We start from the raw sequence: 23,158 nt of genomic DNA on the forward strand, positions 1-23,158 counted from the left end.
TACATAAAGGCAGGCTAAATCAAGTTAATATGTATTAGGGTGGAGAGGGGTAGTTATAAGGTGGGCGGCAAAAGATTTAGAGACATAATTATTTTTGGAGGGGGAGGGCTGCTGGGGATGGTAATTCTTTTACTAGACATAGATTTAAAAACCTGAATACTATGTATCAGCATCCCTGGAAACACTTCATGTAAAAAACTGATCCAGTCTCGAGTTAGCCTACATTCAGCCATCTTTTATATCCTTATTTCTTGTAAAACAGTGTTGCTAATCCTGTTCGGGCATTATATTTCGAATTATAGTTATTTTAGAATGTCACACATATGCTTGAAATTGATTGCCCATTTTCTGCCCAGTGCTTGTGTTTTCTTCATATAGCTGGCAAAGTTGAGTTTCAAGTTTTTTTGCCCTAATCGGTTGAGCATTAATCATTTCAAACTGTTGGTAAGTGGGGTGGGTGGCAGCTGGAGTAAACTGTAAGAAAAGCTGGAGGTTCAGATTCCCCAATTTCCCCCCCCCCCCAACATCCCACAGTTTAGGCAGCGAACTTAATCTTCGAACATGCAGATCAGGTGAATTCTACAACTGAGTAGTTATGTTTACCAACAATAGACAGCTGAACTAAAAAATGTTTTTGATCTCCATTTTCCATAGCTCAAGATGGAAATACAATGTCTCCCTCCTCTTTAGCTGACACAGAAGTAAAAAGGAAAGAACAAGGGACATCAACAAGTGAGTGTATGACATTATACACCCTCCGTATTCATTCAATTAAGCACGCAACCTCAAATGAGAACCCACCCTGAAGGTAGAAAAAGTTTATTAGCGCCCAGCCTCGAATATACGCCCACACCCAACCCCATCCCCCCTCCCCTCCAAAAAAATGAATTGCAAAAGAGGAGTATTGATTAGTGCATAATGAGGTTGAAATTGACTAAGTACCACTACTTAAGAGACTTCCCCGAAGACCAAGTTTACTTAGTATTTTACAGAAACTTTCAACGAACAGCTTTGGTAAATCTTCAGGTTTTGTTATTATTTGTTGTTTTGTTGTAAAATAAACTTACTTGCTAGCAGAAAATGGTGAAAATGTAATAATCACCCAGCCTTGAATAAGCGCCCACCTCGAATATAATAAGTGCCCACTCTCATAGGCCCTAAAATTTAATAAGCGCCAAGGGCACTTAATGGAATAAATATGGTAGATCTAATATTGTGCTGACTATAGTTGCTAAGTAGCCAACATGCATGCATGTAGAATAAAAGTAAAGAGGCAGATTTTTAATAGACTACGAGCAGTCCCTATTTTTTCGCAGAGTCCGTCGAGCTTGAAGCGAATTTTTTTTTTCGAAGAGTTCGTCGAGCTTATAGCGAAGAAATTAAGCGCGGGGGGAGGAGGCGGGGCAAGGCAAGAAGCAAAAAAAAATAGGGACTACCCGAAAAGCCACAGCATTTGACCTTTCACGGCCGAGTGATTTTTGGCTTCGATTTCAAATCTAATTTGCCGTGTCCAATAATATTTCCGCATTTTGACGTACTGTCAATTGACACCGCTGCACTTGGTTGGGTTTGTCACGTTCGCATCAAACTCAAAGCTTTTTTGATGAATCGTCTGCAAAGTTTTATCTCTGGCGATTTATGCAGTTCTAGCAATGTTTATTTTTTAACACTGATTCACCTCTATGGGCTACTTAATGTAAAGGCAGCTTGATGTAAGTGTTTAAAGCGCTTCTGTTTGTTTAAATTTGTTTATTCCCGGCTTGTAATTACGAACCTCGTGCAAAACAGCTGTTGTCTTGTTTACGAGCCTTGAATTTCTGTGGAATAAAGCTACTTTTGGTTGAATTCTCCTCTCTTATTTTCGCTCCGTACTTTGGCGGCTTGCTGCTCATACTTAACAAATAAAGAAGCCTTGACTGTGCTCTGTTCTGTTGTAAAGCACGCAGGAAGCGGCTAGAGCACGAAAGAAGTGTAGGGTGAAACGCGAGCCGTAGGCGAGTGTTTTTCCCTACTTCTTGAGTGCTCTAGTCGCTTCCTAAGTGCTTTACAACAGAACAGAGCACAGTCGAGGCTTCTTTATTTGTTTTATAATTAAGAAATTCATTAATTTCCCCACGAATTCGCGCAATTATTTTCAAAACAAACTTTTTTCAAGCGAATAGAAGTGGCGTCAGCGTACATCTGTACTCTGATAAAGTACGCAGCAATTAGCCAATCACAAAACTTGTTAGAATGGTTAAAAGAATTTGATTGGTTGAATAAGACATCAGCTGTCAAGAGCTGTCAAACCATCAAGTTTGAAACCATCAAAGTTCAGAAATCCTCAAGCTGAAAACGTCAAGTGAAATCCGAATTTTAACACGAGTCCTTGAAGTTCTTAGGACTTTTAGTACAACACAGGATAGAAAAGTAGACTGTTCAGTGAAAACCGACTGAATTCTGGCCCATGAAAACTTGCACGTTGTTAACTTGACAACTAGAAAAACAAACTGCTCAAAGCTTGTGGCTGGTACTTCACAAAATGCGGCCGTACGGCGTGTTTCGCGAATCATTTACAACCATCGGATTCAAGGGAAAAATAGAGTCGGCTGCTGTGGTTGCTGTGACCTTCCATTCATCGCACTGGAAAGGATATAGGAACAGGATTGTCTTCCTGAATTGCATTGGAGGTTTTTAATTTCTGGACGTCTGCTTCTGGAATGATAGGTAAACTTGTGTTCGATGTTTTCTTTGTTTTCGCGCTTGTTCAATTTTTTCTAACTTTGCCTCAGCTTGTTTGTAGCTTGAAATTCAACCCCTTTTGCAACAAAAATTCCTAGGTTTAGGGGTGAATCGATAGCGTTGCGAAATCCAAGAAGCGATGACCTCGAGTAAAGTTCACCGTCTTTTGTTCGAGCTTTGGCGTACGTAGAATTTACCGAGGTTGTTGTCTAGCTTCTTTGTTGGTCATTTTGTGAAGGCTTTTGGCAATTTTTCTTTCACGGCACCAATCTGTTTTGTTTTTATTCGGTATGTGATAAGTCGGAGTTGTGTGTGTATTCGCTAGCTAATTTAGTTTTCTGTTTTTTGAATTGCTGTTTGTTTGTTTTGTTTTTTACACGAAAATGTAGCTGTGCGTGATTTCTAAAATTCCGTACTTAAATAATGTGAAACTCATATTCAAAAACTCAGATAGCACATTTTGTACTATCTTTCGTGTTTTTCGTTTCTGCTTTCGTTATAATGTCTTCAATTTCGGCCTTGAGTTGTCTACAAATCTTTGGTTGGTTGTTTTGTTGTTAAGCTTACTTTAATTCCGGCTCGGTGTTTTTTCCGTAACTTGTACCGAAATTTCACTTTCTATCGCCGTGCAATTTGTGCTGTTAGGAACAGGACGTTTTAAATTAACTGACGCTAAAAGCTCGTTTTCATTCTCGTTTTTCAGGTCAAAGAAGATGTCAGGGTCAAGACAAAACCCGAGAAAGACGTTCGGGATTAGTGGTCGGCCATATTGGGTCGATGGCGTGACATTTCCTCCGTACATCTGGACTCTGATAAAGTACACTGTTTCAGCCAATCAGAGCGCGCGTTATATGAAAACTTAATTATAAACTGAATTAAAAATGTTCTTCGGAGATGCAATTTTATAGCGACAAAGTACATTCAAGAAGCGATTTCGAGAGCTCAAAAGCTCCCGCTCCCATCGCTTCGCAATATGACATGCAAGTGTTAACAACGTATTGACATCTTGCTGTCAACGCTCCAAGCGTTAGCCAATCATATTTTTGCGTTGAGAGAGCAACGCATACATGTAATTCAAACACTGTGGCTTAGCGGGTAGTCCCTATTTTTTTCGCTTCTCGCCTTGCCCCGCCTCCTCCCCCCACGCGTAATTTTTTTCGCTATAAGCTCGACGAACTCTTCGAAAAAAAATTCGCTTCAAGCTTGACGGACTCTGCGAAAAAATAGGGACTGCTCGTAGTCTAGATTTTTAATGGTGTGAATCCAGTACATGAAAAATGTTTTATTAGCCATTGCATTACACCATACATGAAAGTGAATCAGAAATTGCTTTGTTTTTGCTTTATTATATGTTCTGTAAAAAAAATTGGCCTTTAAAACTTGCACATTGGATACTATGCTATGATAACATTTGACTTAAGTTTATAGTCATTATCCTAGCATAGTATTGTCATAAGCCAATGTGCAAGTTTTAAAGACCAATTTATTTTTACAGATTATATAATGTGAAGTTCCTGAAAATATCCATATAACCCTGCACCATGGAATTAGAAGGTCATTGGAAATTTCAAGCGTTGAAATATTGGGCTTAACTGGAATTTCCAGTGGGGTGGGGTGATTCAAACCAAAAAAATCCTCTGTGGAAGTGGTATGGATATTTTCTGGAACAACACAATCTTGAATTCAAAACATCTTACCCTTCAGACAGAAAACTCACATTTGAAAGTTTTTCTTATTGCCCAGGGCAGTGATTTTTGCTAGTCTAAATAAGTTGTCTTTCTTCATCTTAAAATTGTAATTTTATAACAGACAGCTTGGCTGCACCCTTGCCCATCAGGCTTGCAAGTGTCAGCATGAAAAGTTAAATGCAGCTAACAAGAAATGTATATAATTATGCAGTTAATGGGACTCTTTTAAGCTCTGTCATGTACTGTAGTTTTGTTTCTTTGTTTGCCTGCAGCCGGTAAAATGACTAGACTGATGCATTTTTATCTTCCCTCTTCTCAGTTCCAGATAGACATTCAAAAACAAAACAAAGAGAATGGAAAAAAGAAGAATCATCCACAACAGGTACTTCACATGAAGTTCATGCATCGATCTACATGTGTCTTAAAATAGTTGTGTATAGTTAGCCTTGCAAGTGAGCATGAAAAGTTCTTTGCCTGACAATAAATCTACTTGCCCCAGATGATCAGATGGGACTTTTTTCAGGCCTATTGTCATTAAGATCTTTGTTTGTGCAGCCAGTGCAATGACATGACTGATGCATCATTGATTGTTTTTATCTTCAACCTCGTCACAGATATCGATCCAGACAAAACTTCAAAAACAACAGAATGGAACAAAGAAGGATCATCAACCAGAGGTAACAAGTTTAATTATTTGTGTGTCAGTACCTAATCATACCTTGTATTCATTCATTTGTTTGTTTGTTTATTTATTTTTATTAATTCAGTAGTCATAATTTTTCTTAGTTGCTGTTGTTTAGTTCATGTATGTAAATGTGTCAAGTAATGTTGGACAAGTTGTAAAGTTGGACAAAGGCAACAGCTATAGGATTGTTGATTGGCACAAAGAAAGTCATTTAATTTAGAAACTCTATTTAAAGGACCCTAGTCAGCCTATGCCATTTTCAATGCCATCGAAATTATGAAAATTGTATGGAGGGGGACATGGGGGTTTGTGGTGTTGCGGTGTTGCTCATATTTTTATACAGTGTTGCGGTGAATAAAATCAAATCTTGCAGTGTTAATGCGGTGATCTCAAACCCTACAGCGTGGGATGTTTGCGTTTTTAAACGTACGGTGTTTTGTGAAACAAAATTTTTAGCGGTATTACGGTTTCTTGTCTGACACTTCTAGAACTACATTTATCTCAGTCTGTTATCTTCGTTAATCTGTCCTTATTTGTTAAAACCACATAACATAATATTATGTAAAATTTGTAACAAAATAAAGTCAAATATTGTCTAGTTAATCTTTAACCCAATCCTAAGACGTTTTCATTGATAAGTCACTTGATTGTGGTGACGGTATTTCATCAAATTTTCTTGCGGTGATGCGGTGTTTGTGTATTATTGTTGTGGTGTTCAGGGCACCCCCAAGTCCCTCTCTGTATGGTGAAACAAAAATAATCTTATTACCGGCATCGCTGTAGTTATGTTACTCAACTTACTGGAAGTCTTTTTGATCACCTTTAACAGTTTAACACTGTGATCTCTTTCATTTAGACACAGACACAAACTAAAGTCAATTAATGAAAACAATACTGATAGTTTAATTGGTCAATTGTAAAGTGCAGTCTACATGGAGTACAGTCTATATTTCACACACAAGATTAGCTGTCACCACCTTAGCCAATCAAATTCTGTCAGCAGTCAACTTAATTTGAATAACAATTCTTGAATTCTTCATGTCTGGGTTTACAGATGTAATTAATTTATGTCTTTTAACATCCCAATATCCAATTAGCATAATTTTATTATGTGCTATTTTAACCTTTGGTCAGAGAATGAAAGCAAAAGTACTGTTAAGTCAACTTTTAACATGCTAGATTTCAGCAAGCTTTTCTCTTGTTATCTTGTTTTGTTTAATTATATCACAGGCAATGTTATGATGATGCAATATTGTTTATTTTCATTAGATTCCAACAAAAATACAGCTTCACGAACCTTCACAAAGCCCTTCAGAATCTTCTCAAATCTCTTCAGCACAAAAGCAAACAGGAACAAGAGCATAGAGTCAGCAACAGGTGTGTGTCATATTACGCTGTTTGACATAGTCATAGTGGTTTACGTTGATTACGTTTATGCATAGCAGAACAGTTATAATTGGGGGCATGTGCATGCCGTGGCCTTGTGCATGGGGGCATGTGCATGCATGGTTATTGCGCCGGACTCTGGATTGAGTGATCTGGTGACACTTTACCACCCAATTAGCCAAGTGTATATACGGTAATCTGAAATCACCCTTCAATTGACATGTATAAAAAAGCAATTAAACAGTACTACATCTCATTACGTATACAGTGCAGTGGTAACTTATTTAAATACTTACAAAACTTGAATGTTTTTTTTGTCTAATATGTAGTGCCGTAGCAGGGTTAATTTTTTTTTTTGGGGGGGGGGGGCACAGCACGAGCGCCAAAGGCGTGACCTTCTAGGGGTGTCCAGGGGCATGCTCCCCCTGGAGATTTTTATATCTAGGGTCACTAAAATAGCATTTCCAGCCTTCTGAGAGCAGTCTCCAGCAATTTTTTACTCACTAAAGTCACTGATCAGATATTCCATTTAAACGTTATACTCTTCTTATTGAACAGGCTTATTACACAAATTTCAAAGTTCCTGCTGTCTGTATTCCTGAGATGGCTGAGATATTTCTTCTTAACCTGCTTGTTCTTTGCAGTTTTCACTCTCCGATTCTTCAGGATCGGGTCTCACCCATTTAAGGAGTGTGCTTTGCTTAAGACCCTCTCAAGAGCTTTGCTTAAGAGCCTCTTCTTTGCTGAAGCCATACTATTTCACGCTTTATCAAGCCGAATATTGAATGTTTTTGAAAAGAAGCAGGAAGAACTTGGCCGCTGACCAAATGTGCCTGCAGTCTAAATTATTCGCTCAATTCACAGCAGTCAGACGCAAAAAAAACAATGCACTTCTGGTTTTTGCTCCCTCAAATTGTGTTAGAGTTTATTTAAAGGCGAAATGTGCAAGAATATTGTTGGAAAGTGTTATAAATATAGCACTAGGAAAAAAGAATTGGGTTAACTGGACTGTTAATTACGGATACGGAATCCAACAGCATTCTACAATTGTCACTGCGCTTCTTTTGAATTGAATATGTTACTTTATTTATTTTTTTTTTTTGGGGGGGGGCGGCCCCTCGGCCCCTCCCCCTCCCCATGCTACGGCACTGATGTATGAGTAACCAACCGTTTAGTAAAATTCGAGTACAAATCTTAAAACAGAGCTGCAAGTTTTCTACAAGTGCATGATGAATTTGCTGATGTACGTGTACACGTAAGACGTTTAAAATAGATTTTCGCAAACTTAGAAGCAGTCAGCTCCTCATTTATAACGGCAAATAAAAATTATGCTCACAGCAATGATAAAGAAAACAAACTGAATTGAACAAAGAAGGATCATCTGCCACAGGAAATTTGTATATACATGCAGTACATGTATGTATAATTTACATGTGACTACCTTCATAGCTTGTATGCCTTCATTTGTTGGATTGCTTATTTTTAAATGAATTAGTCATTTTCTTAGATGTTATTTTCTTTTTTGTTAACCGTATGTATGTAAACTCAAAATCAAATTATGGTGATATTTGGATCTGATTGGTAGTTGGATCAGTGCACAATGGCAAGAATTCATGAAGTGCACACAGGGACGGCGGAGCCGGGGAGCCGGGGGCTGGGGGGCTTTAGCCCCCCCCCCCCCACTTTTTCCGAAAAAATAAAGACTTACTAAGAGAAGAGTCTCTTAAGCCCCCCCACTTCAAGTCACTAGTCAGCCCCCCCACCTGGAAAAATGCTCTGCCTTACCTGGCACAGAGTCATCTAATTGTTTCCCTTCTTTTTAGACACAGATCAAGCTTCACCCATATCTTTAGTTAACAAAGAAGCAACAAGTAACAAAGGAGGGGAGTTGCCAACAGGTGCGTTTGTGTCTGCATCAGGAGGAAGGGGGGGGGGGTCAGGTAGCAGCTCTAGAAAGGTCTCATGTAAATGGCTTGTTGCCCTTCAAGAGAAGCAATGCCCTTAGCCCCCAAGATAATAGCATTTGCTACTTCAGAGGAACAGTAGAATTTCGAGCTTAATGCATGCAGCTGCTACACTATTGGCGTGGGTGGAGGGGTGTACATGTATGTGTTTATGCTATACGCAGCTAAGCTATTTGAATGGAGGGAAAAATTGAGCACAAAACTTAACTTATTATCAAGTATCTCATTACAGTGCAGTGGAACTACAATACTTGCAAACTTGATAAAGTAAACCGAAAAAAAAAACATAACACCCAGAAAAAAAGAACACAAAAGAAATGTCAAAATAGCGGCTAAAGGTTCCAGAATTGCGAACCTTGCAAAACACCTCCTTAATTGACAAAAACAGTTTCGAATAAGGAAAACACTCGTCAAGAATTGTGGCAAACCATTGTGGCTCCAAATGCAGACAACAATTCCTGCCCACTCCCTGGGCAGTACGTCATTCTTTTTACACCCATTTATAATTAATTTACATAGTCCATTCTTTTTCAATCTTACACATTTCTATTCATAAATCTTTATTCACTTTGACCCGTCGAAGACTGTAGATCAAACAGCTCAAATTTCGTGTTTTTTAGAAGTTTTTCGCCAGAGACCGTTTCTTAAATTTTTATTATGCTGAACCGTGGCTACGGTCCTTCAATATTTTTAAAATAAACCCTTTATAAAAAAAAATGAGTACAAACGTTAACCTTGGAAAAAGGCTGCACTTTATGCAAGTCCTCGATGGTGATAGTTTGCTGATGCAAACTAAGGTATTTATTGAGAAAATGTTTAAAATTTGTGCCAAAAACCAGCCAAACGATTGGGGAAAAAAATACTTATTTAAGGAAAAAATCTGCACAGTTCGATCAACTACAATGGTGTAGTTTATCGATGAAGTAAAGTTTTGGTTATAAGTTAAATACTACTGTTGTGTTCACTGAATTAAAAGGGTAATTTAGCGACATGTTGTACGATACAGCTGGATGTTTTCACGAGTCAGTTTTTCGCGTCAGCTGGGCACGTCCATTGCATCTCCGCCATCTCGTACAAAAATCACTCGTCTGTCTCTTTAATTTTGATTTTTTATCAATTATTTTAGGCAGCGATTTTGTGGACAAGGATAAAAATGAATGGAATTCACTTCACTCTGCGGCAAGGGACGGTGATGTTACCAAAATTGAATCGTTGCTATCTTGTGGATTTTACATTGATTCCAGAGATGGTCGGGGTACAACGCCACTGATGGTGGCTGCTGTTAAAGGCAAGCTACAGGCTGTGGAGTATCTGCTGGCAAAGGGCGCTAATCCATCATTGGAAGGCAAAGATGGATGGAATTTGTTGCATTGGGCCTCACAGGGTGGCAACCCTGTTATTATTGAGTTAATGCTTAGTCACGTGCCTAGCATTGACTCAATAACTAACGAGGGTGTCACGGCACTGATGGTAGCTGCTTTTAATGGCAAGCTACAGGCTGTGGAGTATCTGCTTAAAAAGGGCGCTAATCCATCATTAGAAGACAAGGATGGATGGAATTTGTTGCATTTGGCCTCACAGGGTGGCAACCCTGATATTATTGAGTTAATGCTTAGTCACGTGCCTAGCATTGACTCAATAAATAACAAGGGTTCCACGGCGCTGATGGTAGCTGCTATTAATGACAAGCTACAGGCTGTGGAGTATCTGCTTACAAAGGGCGCTAATCCATCATTAGAAGACAACAATGGATGGAATTTGTTGCATTTGGCCTCACAGGGTGGCAACCCTGTTATTATTGAGTTAATGCTTAGTCACGTGCCTAGCATTGACTCAATAAATAACAAGGGTTCCACGGCGCTGATGGTAGCTGCTATTAATGACAAGCTACAGGCTGTGGAGTATCTGCTTACAAAGGGCGCTAATCCATCATTAGAAGACAACAATGGATGGAATTTGTTGCATTTGGCCTCACAGGGTGGCAACCCTGTTAGTATTGAGTTAATGCTTAGTCACGTGCCTAGCATTGACTCAATAACTAACAAGGGTTCCACTGCACTGATGCTAGCTGCTAGTAATGGCAAGCTACAGGCTGTGGAGTATCTGCTGGCAAAGGGCGCTAATCCATCATTAGAAAACAACAATGGATGGAATTTGTTGCATTGTGCCTCACAGGGTGGCAACCCTGTTATTATTGAGTTAATGCTTAGTCACGTGCCTAGCATTGACTCAATAAGTAACGATGGTGTCACGGCACTGATGTTAGCTGCTGGTAATGGCAAGCTACAGGCTGTGGTGTATCTGCTTGCAAAGGGCGCTAATCCATCACTAGAAGACAACTATGGAAGTAATTTGTTACATCGGGCCTCACAGGGTGGAAACCCTGTTATTATTGAGTTAATGCTTAGTCACGTGTCTAGCATTGACTCAATAAATAACAAGGGTTTCACGGCAGTAATGTTAGCTGCTGTTAATGACAAGCTGCAGGCTGTGGAGTATCTGCTTACAAAGGGCGCTAATCCATCATTAGAAAACAACGATGGATTGAATTCGTTGCATTTCGCCTCACAGGGTGGTAACACTGCTGTTATCGAGAAGATCCTCTCTTACGGAGTTGACATTGAATCCAGAACCAAGGATGGTGAAACGCCACTAATGATTGCACAAAGAAATGGTAAATCCGAGGCAGTGACGTATCTTCTTAGCAACGGCGCCAAGCCTTCTTAGTAAAAGGAGTCACATAAAGTTCTTCTTGAGGCATGCTCAGTGAATTAGTTTCTAAGGACGTTGCTTTGTTGTGTTGTTGGGCATGTGCGAATACTTAGATAAACTTGAAGTTGATGAGGTGAATTAACTGTCGCTTTACGCTTATTTTGTTTGATTTTACAGACGGCCAGCTAACACAATGTCAAAATTCAAATTGTCGTAAATTTACCTCATCAACTGCAAGTTTAATCTTAATGACAATATGGTTATCACTACTTTCCTGTGGAGTCCCTAGTTTAGTTGTTACGCAACGCATCTCGTGACGATGTTAATAACGGCTACAAATTAGACAAGAATTATTTGGCTCATTAAGACATGGCAAATTTAATTGACAGAAACTGAGGGCCGATTATTTAAACGAGGTCTACGTTAGACCAGGTTTACACTCGAATTAAGTATTTACAGGACCAAACGAAAGCGAAATTATTGTATTATTACAACGTGTGAATAAGGCCTCACATATCAGAGTTGATGTGCGATATTAAATTACCATATAATTTGACTTTGACAAATTAAATTCCGGCTTTAAGGTAATTTCTGCTATAGAAACGAAAAAGGTATAATATTATAAGTAGTATTTGTTTCAGTGTAACTGTACAAAGCTACATTTAATTTAAAACTACAGAATATTGTCCAGTCAAGTCTGTAGTGTCAAGCAACTTAAAAGAGCAATGTCAAGATAAACAAGAAGTCGGAGTTTTTTTGTTTCAGTGTACAACATTACTTCCAGATAAAAAAAGTAATTTACTGAGGTAAAAACAACAGAGTGGTAAAAATAAACCAGAAATGAACAGACAAACATTTTGGACTCAGTGAAATTTGCAATGTGCGTCATGCGTGACTTGGCTCCTTTGAACAACAGGATTTAAACCTCTGTTACATTTTAATCCTGGATTAGTGTTAATCAGCGATTGAATAGTTGTGACTAAATTGTTCACAGTCTCTTTGTTTAGCAGATGATCGTTGGACACTCGGTAAAACCGCTTTGTTTGTGGCTAATTTTCACGCGCTACACGATCTGAGAAATAGAGAGACTATGGACAGTTTTAAACAGGGATCCGATGTAAGATGTCTTTTGGTAAAAAATCGCAATGAGCGTTCCGGGAGATTATCAGCCTTAGGTTTTAATACAGTCAACTCTTGTTGTAGCGGACACGCTCGAGGCGTCGTTTACTGGCCGTTATAGCGAGAGTCCGTAATAGCGGGAGTCATTTCCAATCAAACTCGTTCGCCGGGATCTGGATTTTGTTCGTAATAGCGAGTGTCCACAATAGCGGGGTGTCCGCAAGACGAGAGTTGACTGTAGTATGGATCAAGGGCAGCGACATCTGTACAGAGAAGACCAAGGTTTGATGTTCTTTCAGAAAATGCTGAGTAGGCCAGGTTAATAAGACATTTATTGAACGAATTTATAATTGGAAAAAATGGTTGTTGCTGTACAGTGAAAGCTCTAAATAACGAAGTACCAAGGCACTGAGAAAGTGCATTTGTTATAACAGGGACTCGTTATTTTGAGGTTCCACTGTGTAAACTGTAGTCATTATTTAGAAGCATTCTGACTATAAATAGATGTGGAGTCTAAAGCCTGGTTCTCATATGATCGTCCCGATCGTCTCTGTCGCTTCTGTCGCTTCAAAAAGTTTGCTTGCTCCAATCACCTCAGACTTTGCAAACGACAGAAGCGACAGAGACGATCGGGGCGATCATATGAGAAACAGCCTTAAGATTCACAATTAAGTTTATATTTTGACGCAAAATTCTAGATTATAGGGTACGATAGATGGTTTATTCAAACTGTTTTTTTTTAACTAGATGCGAGACTGCTATGTAAATACCAGTTGTTTGTACTGGAACGCAGTACAATAAGTGTTAGATATCGCACACAGGGCTTTTGTCCTTAAGCAAAATATTTTTAATGTATTATTTTTATATTAATTATATACATATATAATTTTTATAGTCTAATGTTAAAGCTTAAAAAGCCTTTTTAGACAATGAAAGACATTGAAGTACCTCATATTGAGGTTTGGACTGACTGGAGACAGATGTTTCCAGTTTATAATCAAAGCAAGGACAAATATTTTCTTAAGTTATAGTGAATACTGTGTGTGACTAGTGCTGTTCAAATGACAATTGTACATAGCATGAAATTAATGCCTGTGCCATTTACATGGCCAAGAGGGGTTCAATTTGACCGTCCGAGTCAATTTTTATCGTAAAAATCATATTTCCTTCTTTATTTAGTTTGTAAATAGAGCATTTACCACGAATTAAAATATATTTTGATTGAACAGATATGTTTGCTAGAGTGGCCTTGGATGCAAGGTTCCAAGTTGTACGTGTATCTTATTAGACATTTTAGTGAGTATTATCACTGTATATTTCTACGAGTCTTGCAGTATTTCGACAGGCCCTACGTGCTCGCCAAAATACAAGTGTTTGCAGAGGTGCATAAACTAAAAAAAGTTTGCAGAGGAATATTTTTCATACCCCCCTCCCCTCCAAGGAATTAATGGTCCGTCCCTTAACACACTAAAATGTCTAACAAGAAATTTATTATTCAACGTTTTCTTTTCCCAAAATGCTAACTTCCCGCCGTTTTTTATCATTCACGCGGTCAAGAAGAATACGCAACCTGTTAAACCGGTTTAGCCTGCGTAGCTGGCGGTTTTGTTGGGGTTTTAAAGCGCGCACAAGCAAGCGGCGAACTCCCCAAGCCTCTCGCTTGCTTCTGCGCGCTTTAAACCCCCCGAAAAACCGCCAGCTACGCAGGCTAAACCGGTCTAGTGAAGTACAAATGCCGTGAGATATTTGTACTTCACAAGAGTGAGGACAAATACAACCGAGAGAAAAAATATCATGAGAGAAAACAAAGTGGAAAAATGAAAAAAAAATATATCGTGAGATATTTGTTACCGTTTCGCGTTTTATTTGTTCTTCACGAAGCGGAGTTGAAAAAGAGCCCACCTTCCTGTTGGTCAGCAACATGCCAGTAACGCGGACACTGGCCGGTCCCCATTATAATGTCTGCGATTAACGGACTTCTGGTCAAATCTGATTGGCTGAATGGGATTAACCACTCTGCGTTCTCAGAAATCGGGACTGGCCGGAGCCGGCGTTTGTGGTCTGTGGTGAGAGGTAGAAATGCTTCTAGTCGCTGAATGCTACAAAAACCGGGATAAGCTCCGACCTTATGGACCACTGAAGCTCGTATGTAGACTTAACCTTGATCCTATCCTACAGTTCCTGAAAACCTTTGGATTTGCTCCGGCATTTCTTTTAGATCTGCAGGACGTTTTGGCGACGCAGTGGCCTAACGAGCAGTGCGCTTGCACTGTATTCTGGATCCAGAGTCTTGGGTACGAGTCTGGTATCGTTGTGTTTTCTTTAGCCTGGCATTGACTCTTCTCCGCAAAGGGCCATTCAGTGCATTGGGGGGGGGGGGGGGGGGGGAACACAAAAAACGAAAAATAGGGAGAGCGTGGGGGACGACGCCTTTTCTTTTCCCTTCCCAATGTCCCCAGCGTGCTTTCGTTGTCATTCTCTCCAGGCTCCGTGCGCTTACTTTTTACCTCTCCCCATTTCCCAGCCCGCACGAAAATATAAGAGGCCTCTGCGGAGGAGAGAGTGACATTGACATTTTACTCTCATAGACACTAACCAATCAGAGTTTGGTTAGGGACTTGGCTCTCTCAACTTTTACACCGTTTAGTTTGTATTTTTTGCTTTGAACATAAAAGCCATGCTTGGCTCCCCGCTACAGGAAAATTACTCAAAGCTTAATCGAAGAATTACACATACGAACATGTGACTTATGGTCATTATTAACAAAATATTGGGAAATGTTGTTAGGAGTTCCACAAATGTTTATTTACTTAAATTCGCCAAGAGCGACAACGAGAATAATTCTGTGGCGCCTCTGATCTTGTGTTCGGTTGTAAGACCGTTACTTGGTACAAAACAAAATATAAGAAGCGATATTTACCGGAGGGAATGTTATGTTAAAGGGAGGGGAGGCTCGTCGGAAAAAATGAGTCTTATTCTAAAGGAGACCAATCTAGGCGTGAAGCGAGTTTTATTTTGCCCCTAGCTAATAGATACCTTTTTTCCGGCCCTATGCCCACTTAGGGCTTTGGCCATAAGTCAAGTAAGTCAATAGATACCTTTTTTCCGGCCCTATGCCTACTTAGGGCTTTGGCCATAAGTCAAGTAAGTCAATAGATACCTTTTTCCAGCCCTATGCCCACTTAGGGCTTTGGCCATAAGTCAAGTAAGTCAATAGATACCTTTCTTAGGGCCTCTTGATGAGTCCGGTTGACCGGGCTGGCCAAGTTACCGAGAAGCATTCTTTTGCTTTGTATGTATTTCCACTTAAAAAAATATGCGAATAAGCTTTATAATTAAAGTTACAAGTGTCGATAAAGCTACGATAGTCGAGAATGATGCGAAATTTTATCCCAGTCAAACAGGCTGAAATTTTCCATATGAACAGACAACAAAATTTGTCTTGGTAAACGAAACAGCCTGTTTACCGTGCTCGCATGAAGACGCCCTAAGGGCATGGCTGTTAAGGGCTTCTTCATGTGAGCCCGGTAACCGAGCTGACACGATTAGCAGGACAAATTTTGTTTAATTTCCTAGTTTGAGATGACAGAGCTGGTTGAGTCAGCTTCTTGTGAAGACAGTGGTCTTTTTAATGCAGATTTGGCGGTGTTGAGTGGTAATTGCGAAGTAAATTTGAATAACGCAGCACATTGCAACCGTGCTCATTCAATGACTGAACCCAATATGTAGGTGTTGTGCGTGACAAATGGAGATTCGAATGATTCAGATGAGGTCACGTTAAACTGCGCTGAGAGCGAGAAATACACTCACACACTGAACGACAAATGTATTCATACTGATGTTGACCAGGTAAACTCAACAAAGACCAGTACACCACCAAAGGAGATTAACTTCATTCCTCATTTACAAAGCAGCACAATTTGTGCCAGTTTCAATGGCCCGTCCACTCGCAGTACAAATCTTTTAATGGAGAAGAATGGATTGGAGGTTGCTTATGATACAAACTATGTAAATAATGGCGGTGGAATGGTGAAAATACAATGCGAGAAGTGCCCTGCGTAATACGCACAGTGTGGATGCTTTACTGTGAAACTAAGACAACCCACACATACAAGCAACGCTCATGCAAGTAGAAGCAGGTCCGCACGTAGATTCTTGGTGTTGAATAATTTATAAGGCTTAATGTTCTACGATATTTTGGTATAAGTTTGTATCTTCCGATACAAAATTATGCACCAAGCAATAATTTAAACCCCGTTAGTGGGTTATAGTAAGTTTTTAAATTCAATTAGCCAGTTTAATAATAAGACCGCATTTTTACTTAAATAATTTGATTATAGGTCGGAGTGGGACCTTTGCATCTGGGAAACAAACCTAACTCTTTCAATATGCAACTTTTTCTATACAAATTATCTAAAAACATAACTCATCAGCAGATGTCATTGACCTCATTTTTCTCGTATTTTTAATTGTGTGCCATACGTTTAGTAGGAAGGAAGAATGTCATCCCCACCCCTCCTCCCTAGCTGCAAAGGGTCACACACATGATTTCGAAATAATTATATAATATGAAAAAAAATATCTTGCATAACTAAAGTGCGTATTTTATACAGTTGATAGTGGTGTTTGTAGCTTTGGAGTGATTTTCGATTGAGTGTCGTACAACCAAAACCACAGTAATCACTCTGGTCAATCACAAAGCGGTGAGGGTAAAAGGCGGAATGAGTTTGCGGAATGGCATGTGGCATGACTTGCGGAATGGCATAATTATGCGGAATGTAATTTACGCGGGATGACTCATTGACATAAATTTTACTGAAGAGCGCGCCACTTTTTAAAGAGCAGACGCTTTATTAAATACTGCGGGCTTAATGATGACAATCGATTGAAGATAGCGTTCTTCACGGATTCTACGAAAAATATTTCGGCGGCCAGTGTTTCCCCAATGCTAAGGATTTCCCATTCTGTGGACGGTTTATCGCTTTTAGTCAAAATATAAAAACAGCGACGGAAAAGCATCCGACCGTAGATCTTTATACTACAAACCGAAAAATGCCTCGGATACATTACATCTTTGTATTAATATTCATGTAGCGGTTATTAATACTGTATAAGTTAAACAAAACATCGAGACAGAAAGTCCAGTTTTGGCGGATATCATCTCAGCCTCAGTAAGTAGAGGGTACAAAGCAGAGAGATTATGAACACTACGGCATATTTGTTTCATTAGAAGTCTACTAGCCCTGCTTTTCGTTAGTCTCTTTCGCAGCCGCTCGGGCTGAAATGACGCAACGCTCCCGGTTAGGCTCGAGTGCCGGGCTGCGAAGGAGACTAGCTTTTCGCCTCCCATTACGAAGACTATATAAACTCAGTGGAAGACTTGAACATTAACTTAAAAAAGCGGCAACCGACCGCCGATCGAGTAGAGCGAAACTTTCATATAGTGACTATAGTCACTGCACGGTAAAACAAGCTATCGTATTTCAAATCTAGCTCGCATTGCAGGTTTACCGATAAGGCAGATAAGGAATCCGGCGAGTATTAAATTATCACTGCCTACTTGTTGTGAATACTTGGCTTACTCTTAGGAAAAGAAAATCATTCGCTAAACATACATTTTATTTTACCACAAAGATCACGAGACGCACATCGATAAAATCCACTGCGGTGTAAATAGTGTCACACCAGCGGAGAAGCCGTGTCACGATCTTTTCATTGCTGTAATAAAAAGCTAGAAATATACCAAAAGTAGCTGTCTTCAATGAAACCACTAGCTTTTTCCCACCCCTAGCAAGTTTTGATTTAAAAAGAAACGGAACAAGGCAGTGACACGGTCACACATTATTTCGCGGGCGACTAACAACACGTCACTCGCTTTCATTTTATATTTAAATGCGTTGTCTGTTTAAAAACTTGTCTTCAAATGGGTTGAACTTGACAGTTGTGTGTCTTGCCTTGAAGTACGTAGCTTTAGAACGAATATCGTTCTGTATTTTGAGGCAAATAGACGAGAGTTTTCATTCATGTTAACAGAACTACTCACACACAGCTAGTCGATAATTCAAGTCCTCGGAAGCGTCACGGCAAATAGCGAAAATAATTTCTCTGCTTCTGTTCGGCGTAAATCGGTGATTTGAACGGTGAAATAATCTTTACAACGATGTTCTATGGAAGTTTCCTCGTCCATACTGCTCAGTCCTTGATTGTTTGAGCCAGCAGTATTTAACAAGGCGGCTTCTCTTTTAAAATTTGGCGCGCTTTTTAGTATAATTTATGTCAATGAATCATTCCGCGTAAATTACATTCCGCATAATTATGCCATTCCGCAACTCATGCCACATGCCATTCCGCAAACTCATTCCGCCCTTTACCCTCACCGATCACAAAGGACACTGAGACAATCCAGTGAACCAATCAAAACTCGAAGTAAATACTTGTTGCTGACACGAAGCGCGGAAAAACGTGTGTGCGAATCACGATTGGTTTTGGTTTAAATTCTGATTTGTCAAGAAAGTGGCGCAGGATTTTTAACCAATCACTAATAGTAGTGATACAAAACCAAAACAAACGTGAATTACTTTTGAAAGTCCAGTAAAAATCCCTCTACTTAAACTGTATGCAATGTGTACCCATGTTTTATATGACAAAGTTTAACATCAAGTGTATCATAATAATATTGTACAATTCGATATTGACCAAAAATGCCTTTAAAATTCTTCTAATAGATCATTTCGTATCACAGACCTCACATACCGTAAAATTCCGGTTATAAGCCCCCCCGCTTATAAGCCCCCCCGGATATAGGCCCATCATCCTGGAAACAAAAAAATACATCCGGTTATAAGCCCCCCCGGATATAAGCCCCCCTCTACCGGATGACAGTACTGGACAGGGCTAAATGTTGCTTTTTTGTGCGTTTTTTAACTTAAAAACGTATTTCGATCAACACTCCCGAGGCTCGTTTCGAAACGTTTTTTTCCTTCCGCTTATAAGCCCTCCCGAATATAAGCCCCTCCGCTTATAAGCCCACCCAAAAACCCTTACGAAGTTGTATAAGCCCAGAGCTTATAACCGGAATTCTACGGTATCAGAGTTGATGTGAGAAAATTACCATATAACTTGACTTTGACAAAAACTCTTTTAAATTCTTTTCAAGGTAATTTCTGCTATAGAAAAGAAAAAGATATATTTTACGTTCATTGATGTGGTACAATTTTACTGGTTTCATGCAATATTTGTTAATATTTATCTAAAAAGAAAAAAAATGTCAGTTAATCGCTTTACGGAAAGAATAACTACCTCCAGAAGGTTTGTTTGTTAAACAGTGTACGTTTATATAGAGGCTCAAGGACTATGTCACGGATTTTACCAGATTTTTGAACCACCAAAATTTATATTTGGGTCGCTTGAATCCTAAAAATAATGGTCCATTTTTATTAGTAATGGCTATATTAGAGCACTGAAACTGTTAACTAGCATATTTGGCTGCGGATGCTTCGGATGGAAACAGATTACAATTTGAAAGCGTTAGGCAAACGTTTTCAAATTGTTTCCGCGCGTCTTCAAAAATCGATATTTATAGCCGTAGCTTGATTTCTATCCGCAAATTAAGGTTATATATCCCTTTAGATGTTCAAAGATAGTTGCTACTTACTTCAGAACAGCTTTGACCAAAAACTGTGACATCTCCGTGACATAGTCCCTTTAAGAAATACGCCCAAATTAATTAATTTTGTTATTTTAGCGTTGGACCTGACGTAGTAGTGGTAATTGAAGACAATATATTAAGCGTCCGGCGCAGTCCAGAAACAGATATTATTAAAGCTAAAAAAAAAACTAAATAAAAAAAAATGAAAAAGGCTATTTGATGTCATTTCAAGTCCACCCTGATAGAAGAACCTTTAAACTTCCCTGCAGCTGAGATTTTCTTGTCAAGTATATCAGCGAAAAAGAAAGGAACTCTGATTCGCAATTCATGCAGATGCGATGACGATTACCAAGGGGGTCTTAAATAATTAACAGGATATTTGTCAAAAAATAATGTATTAGTGCGGGACCAAGACAGGCCCGCAACCCTAATCTTGACAGTGACCAGCGGATTGAGTATTACGCGTGCGTGCCATGTTTATAAAGGCTATCTGCAAACCGGAAGTTGAAAATTTTGTTCTTCCACTAAGAACGATCGGAATGCAAAAAATGTGTCAATCACGACAGTTTGTCGTAACACCGGAAGAGAAAAATCTTGTCTTCAAGAGCGATAAGAATGCGAAAAATCAACAGTTTGTCACATTAGGTCGAGGCTTCTGTCTTGCAGACATTACGATTTGCAGACGTTGTTTTATAGGTGTTGCTTTTGAGAAGATCTGCTGTGATTGTATCACAGATAAACTACGGAAAAGCGAATGATTCCAACAACGGTTATTCTCGAGAAATTCCTTATAACACTGACAACAAAGCGAGTTTGCCGACGGAGGAAAATCACATCTCAATTCACACCGCGTGCTCGACTACACTACGCAAAACTGTCAATCAAAAAAACAACTCTGATTGGTTCGCGGCAATAGGAAACGATAAAAAACATTCGTGACTTAAGCGTGACGCGTTACTCGACCTGACTCGGAATAATTTTCTTTTGTCCAGTGATTTATCGACACTGTCTGAAACACTTCCCTCCCAGTACCTTCTCTTAACTGCATCGAGGCCCGCACTCTCTAACCTGTGGTTACCACTAGTAATAAAAGAAGAATGCAACTTTTGTATTGAATGATTTTTCAACACACGTTGCGTTATCTTAGCTTGAGGCGTGACATCTGGTATAAGCCTGACACACGATACGTGATACTTCTCGATTGACCAACGTCAAACGCGGTCTCGTAGTTGTTTACAGACTTTACAGGCCAATTGCAGAAATGTTCTGTTTACTGAATATTATAGAACTGGATAAATATAGTTTTTTCCTTTCGTTTATATTTTTGTATTAGTCCTTTCTTACTTCCCGGGAGTATTTTGCTGTCTGTCCTTCGCGGCGATTTCTTGTTGTGTTAAACTTGATCTCTGTTCACGTCTCATTTATTTCTGCAGTTTAAAGTTCCCATCCATGTATCTAGTTCCCAGTGTTTCTCGGTTGGGGTATCGTTCCCCGACATAAAGCGTTGACTACGTCATCGCTTAAAAACCGATAGTGTCGAAATAGGAAGTGGCGGTGACAAGTTTTGCAGGTTTTTTTTGCGTTTGACCGCTGTGACCGTTCTGTGAAGTAGAGCGGGTTTATTTTCCGAACTTGTTCCGAGCGCACTTCTTCTTAACTTCTCGGGAGATCTCGACGTACGAAGACCGGACTCGGCGCGCCAAATTTGGTCAAGATACTCACGTGTGAAACCTGAGAGGTGGGAGCGGCTATGGAATGGATTAGAAGTTGTTCATTTCGTACATAATTAACCTGAAATCATACCCTCCCTCCCTACTACTGCTGCGGGGGAAGGAGGGCATGATACATTTGCTTGTCGAAAGTCATGTAAAAAAACCAGATTCTGGTTTTTTGTCTGATTGGTCGAGAAACAATACTCAATGGAGCGGTGTGGACTGATTGGTTGTCGTATTTCAACGAGACTTCCGGTCAGAAGCTGGTAATGGCAAAGACGAGTCACGTTTACTGCGAGGACGAGTTCTTTTCTACATTAGCTGAAAGTGCCACTAGGACCAAATTCTTCGTATATAATGTTTTTGCATTTTCGTAATCTGTATGTGGTTCTTACTCACCTGTCCAAACCGTTTTGCTGTCCGAGCACGGGAAGACCGTTTTTTTCGACTGTATTTCTCGAGTTTTTTTGGCCGCCATTACTCAAGCATGTTCCAGGAGAAATGACGTGGACCGTCGCGGATTTACCGGATGTGACGTCAAAGACTTAACCAACCAAGCGCACATGGCTAATTTCCTATAACATCTCTATAAGATTCGCGCATCACCGACCTCTCCAGTGTATATCCAGGACACCGATTTTCGTTATGCCTGGAAATCGCTGTGTTGTGCAAGGTTGCAGCAATGAAGCCGACCTCCAAGCTGGCATTTCAATTCATTCGTGTCCGTCTTTGAAGAGCGAGCGGGATAAATGGGTCCGATTTGTTCGGCTCCACCGCGCGAATTTCGATACCAAAGCGAAATTTTCGATATGCTCTGTTCATTTCCTAGAAGATTGTTTCGAGAGAACCTTGCATATCGAGGGTTCTCGACGACGGCTGCTACCCGGATCAGTTCCAACTATTTGGAAAATAGGCCCATTAAAATCATCTTCAGCTCGAGAACGTCGCAAGGTAAACACATTGCTATATTCATTATTTTACGCCTCCGTGTTGTGACGACTGGAATCTTTTTTTTTTTCCTTCTCTTCTGTACATTTGGTCGTAAACATCTTCTCTACTTGCTCTTATCGTTTAACAACTTATCTTTTACACCTGTATTAATTCGCTTTTATCGACGGATGATCCAAAGCACGTGGTGAGCGCAGTGTCTACTAGGCAACTTTCAATGGTTTTCTTGTTTTCAATCGACTTACTGCAAGAAAATATTTTTCTAGGAGAAGCGCATTTGATATACTTCTTCTTTATAGATCGTAAATGAACTGATACAGTCCCATTCCCAAACAGCAAGAACAGGACATTCGGTAATATATTGTTTATCGTTTTTATTTGCATTGCGACAAGCCTGAACACTTTTTTGATTTTTATAGTATTTCGTTGAGATGCTCCGTTTATATTCTGTCCTCCAGATTTGACGTGGACCAATCTCAAACTTCACAAAACATTAGCTATGGTAAACCCCTAAAACAAGGGAAATTAAAACCTCGATCATCTTTTAATCCTGGGTTAGAATTTATTACCTGTCG

At 39.6% G+C, this 23,158-nt stretch overlaps 1 protein-coding gene across 1 annotated transcript in view; it reads left to right on the top strand.

Annotated features, from left to right (window-relative positions):
* Nucleotides 1-23,158, top strand: part of LOC144665183 (uncharacterized) — a 320,693-nt gene that overhangs the window by 42,081 nt on the left and 255,454 nt on the right. The window contains exons 8-9 of the mRNA XM_078526356.1: nucleotides 6,364-6,471; nucleotides 8,304-8,378. Of these exons, the coding sequence (XP_078382482.1) occupies nucleotides 6,364-6,471; nucleotides 8,304-8,378 (183 nt within the window). The remainder of the gene's footprint in view (nucleotides 1-6,363; nucleotides 6,472-8,303; nucleotides 8,379-23,158) is intronic.

Source organism: Oculina patagonica, chromosome 9 (assembly GCF_052425735.1).
Source record: "Oculina patagonica isolate OP01 chromosome 9, crgOcupat, whole genome shotgun sequence".
In the NCBI taxonomy this organism is placed as follows: Eukaryota; Metazoa; Cnidaria; class Anthozoa; order Scleractinia; family Oculinidae; genus Oculina; species Oculina patagonica.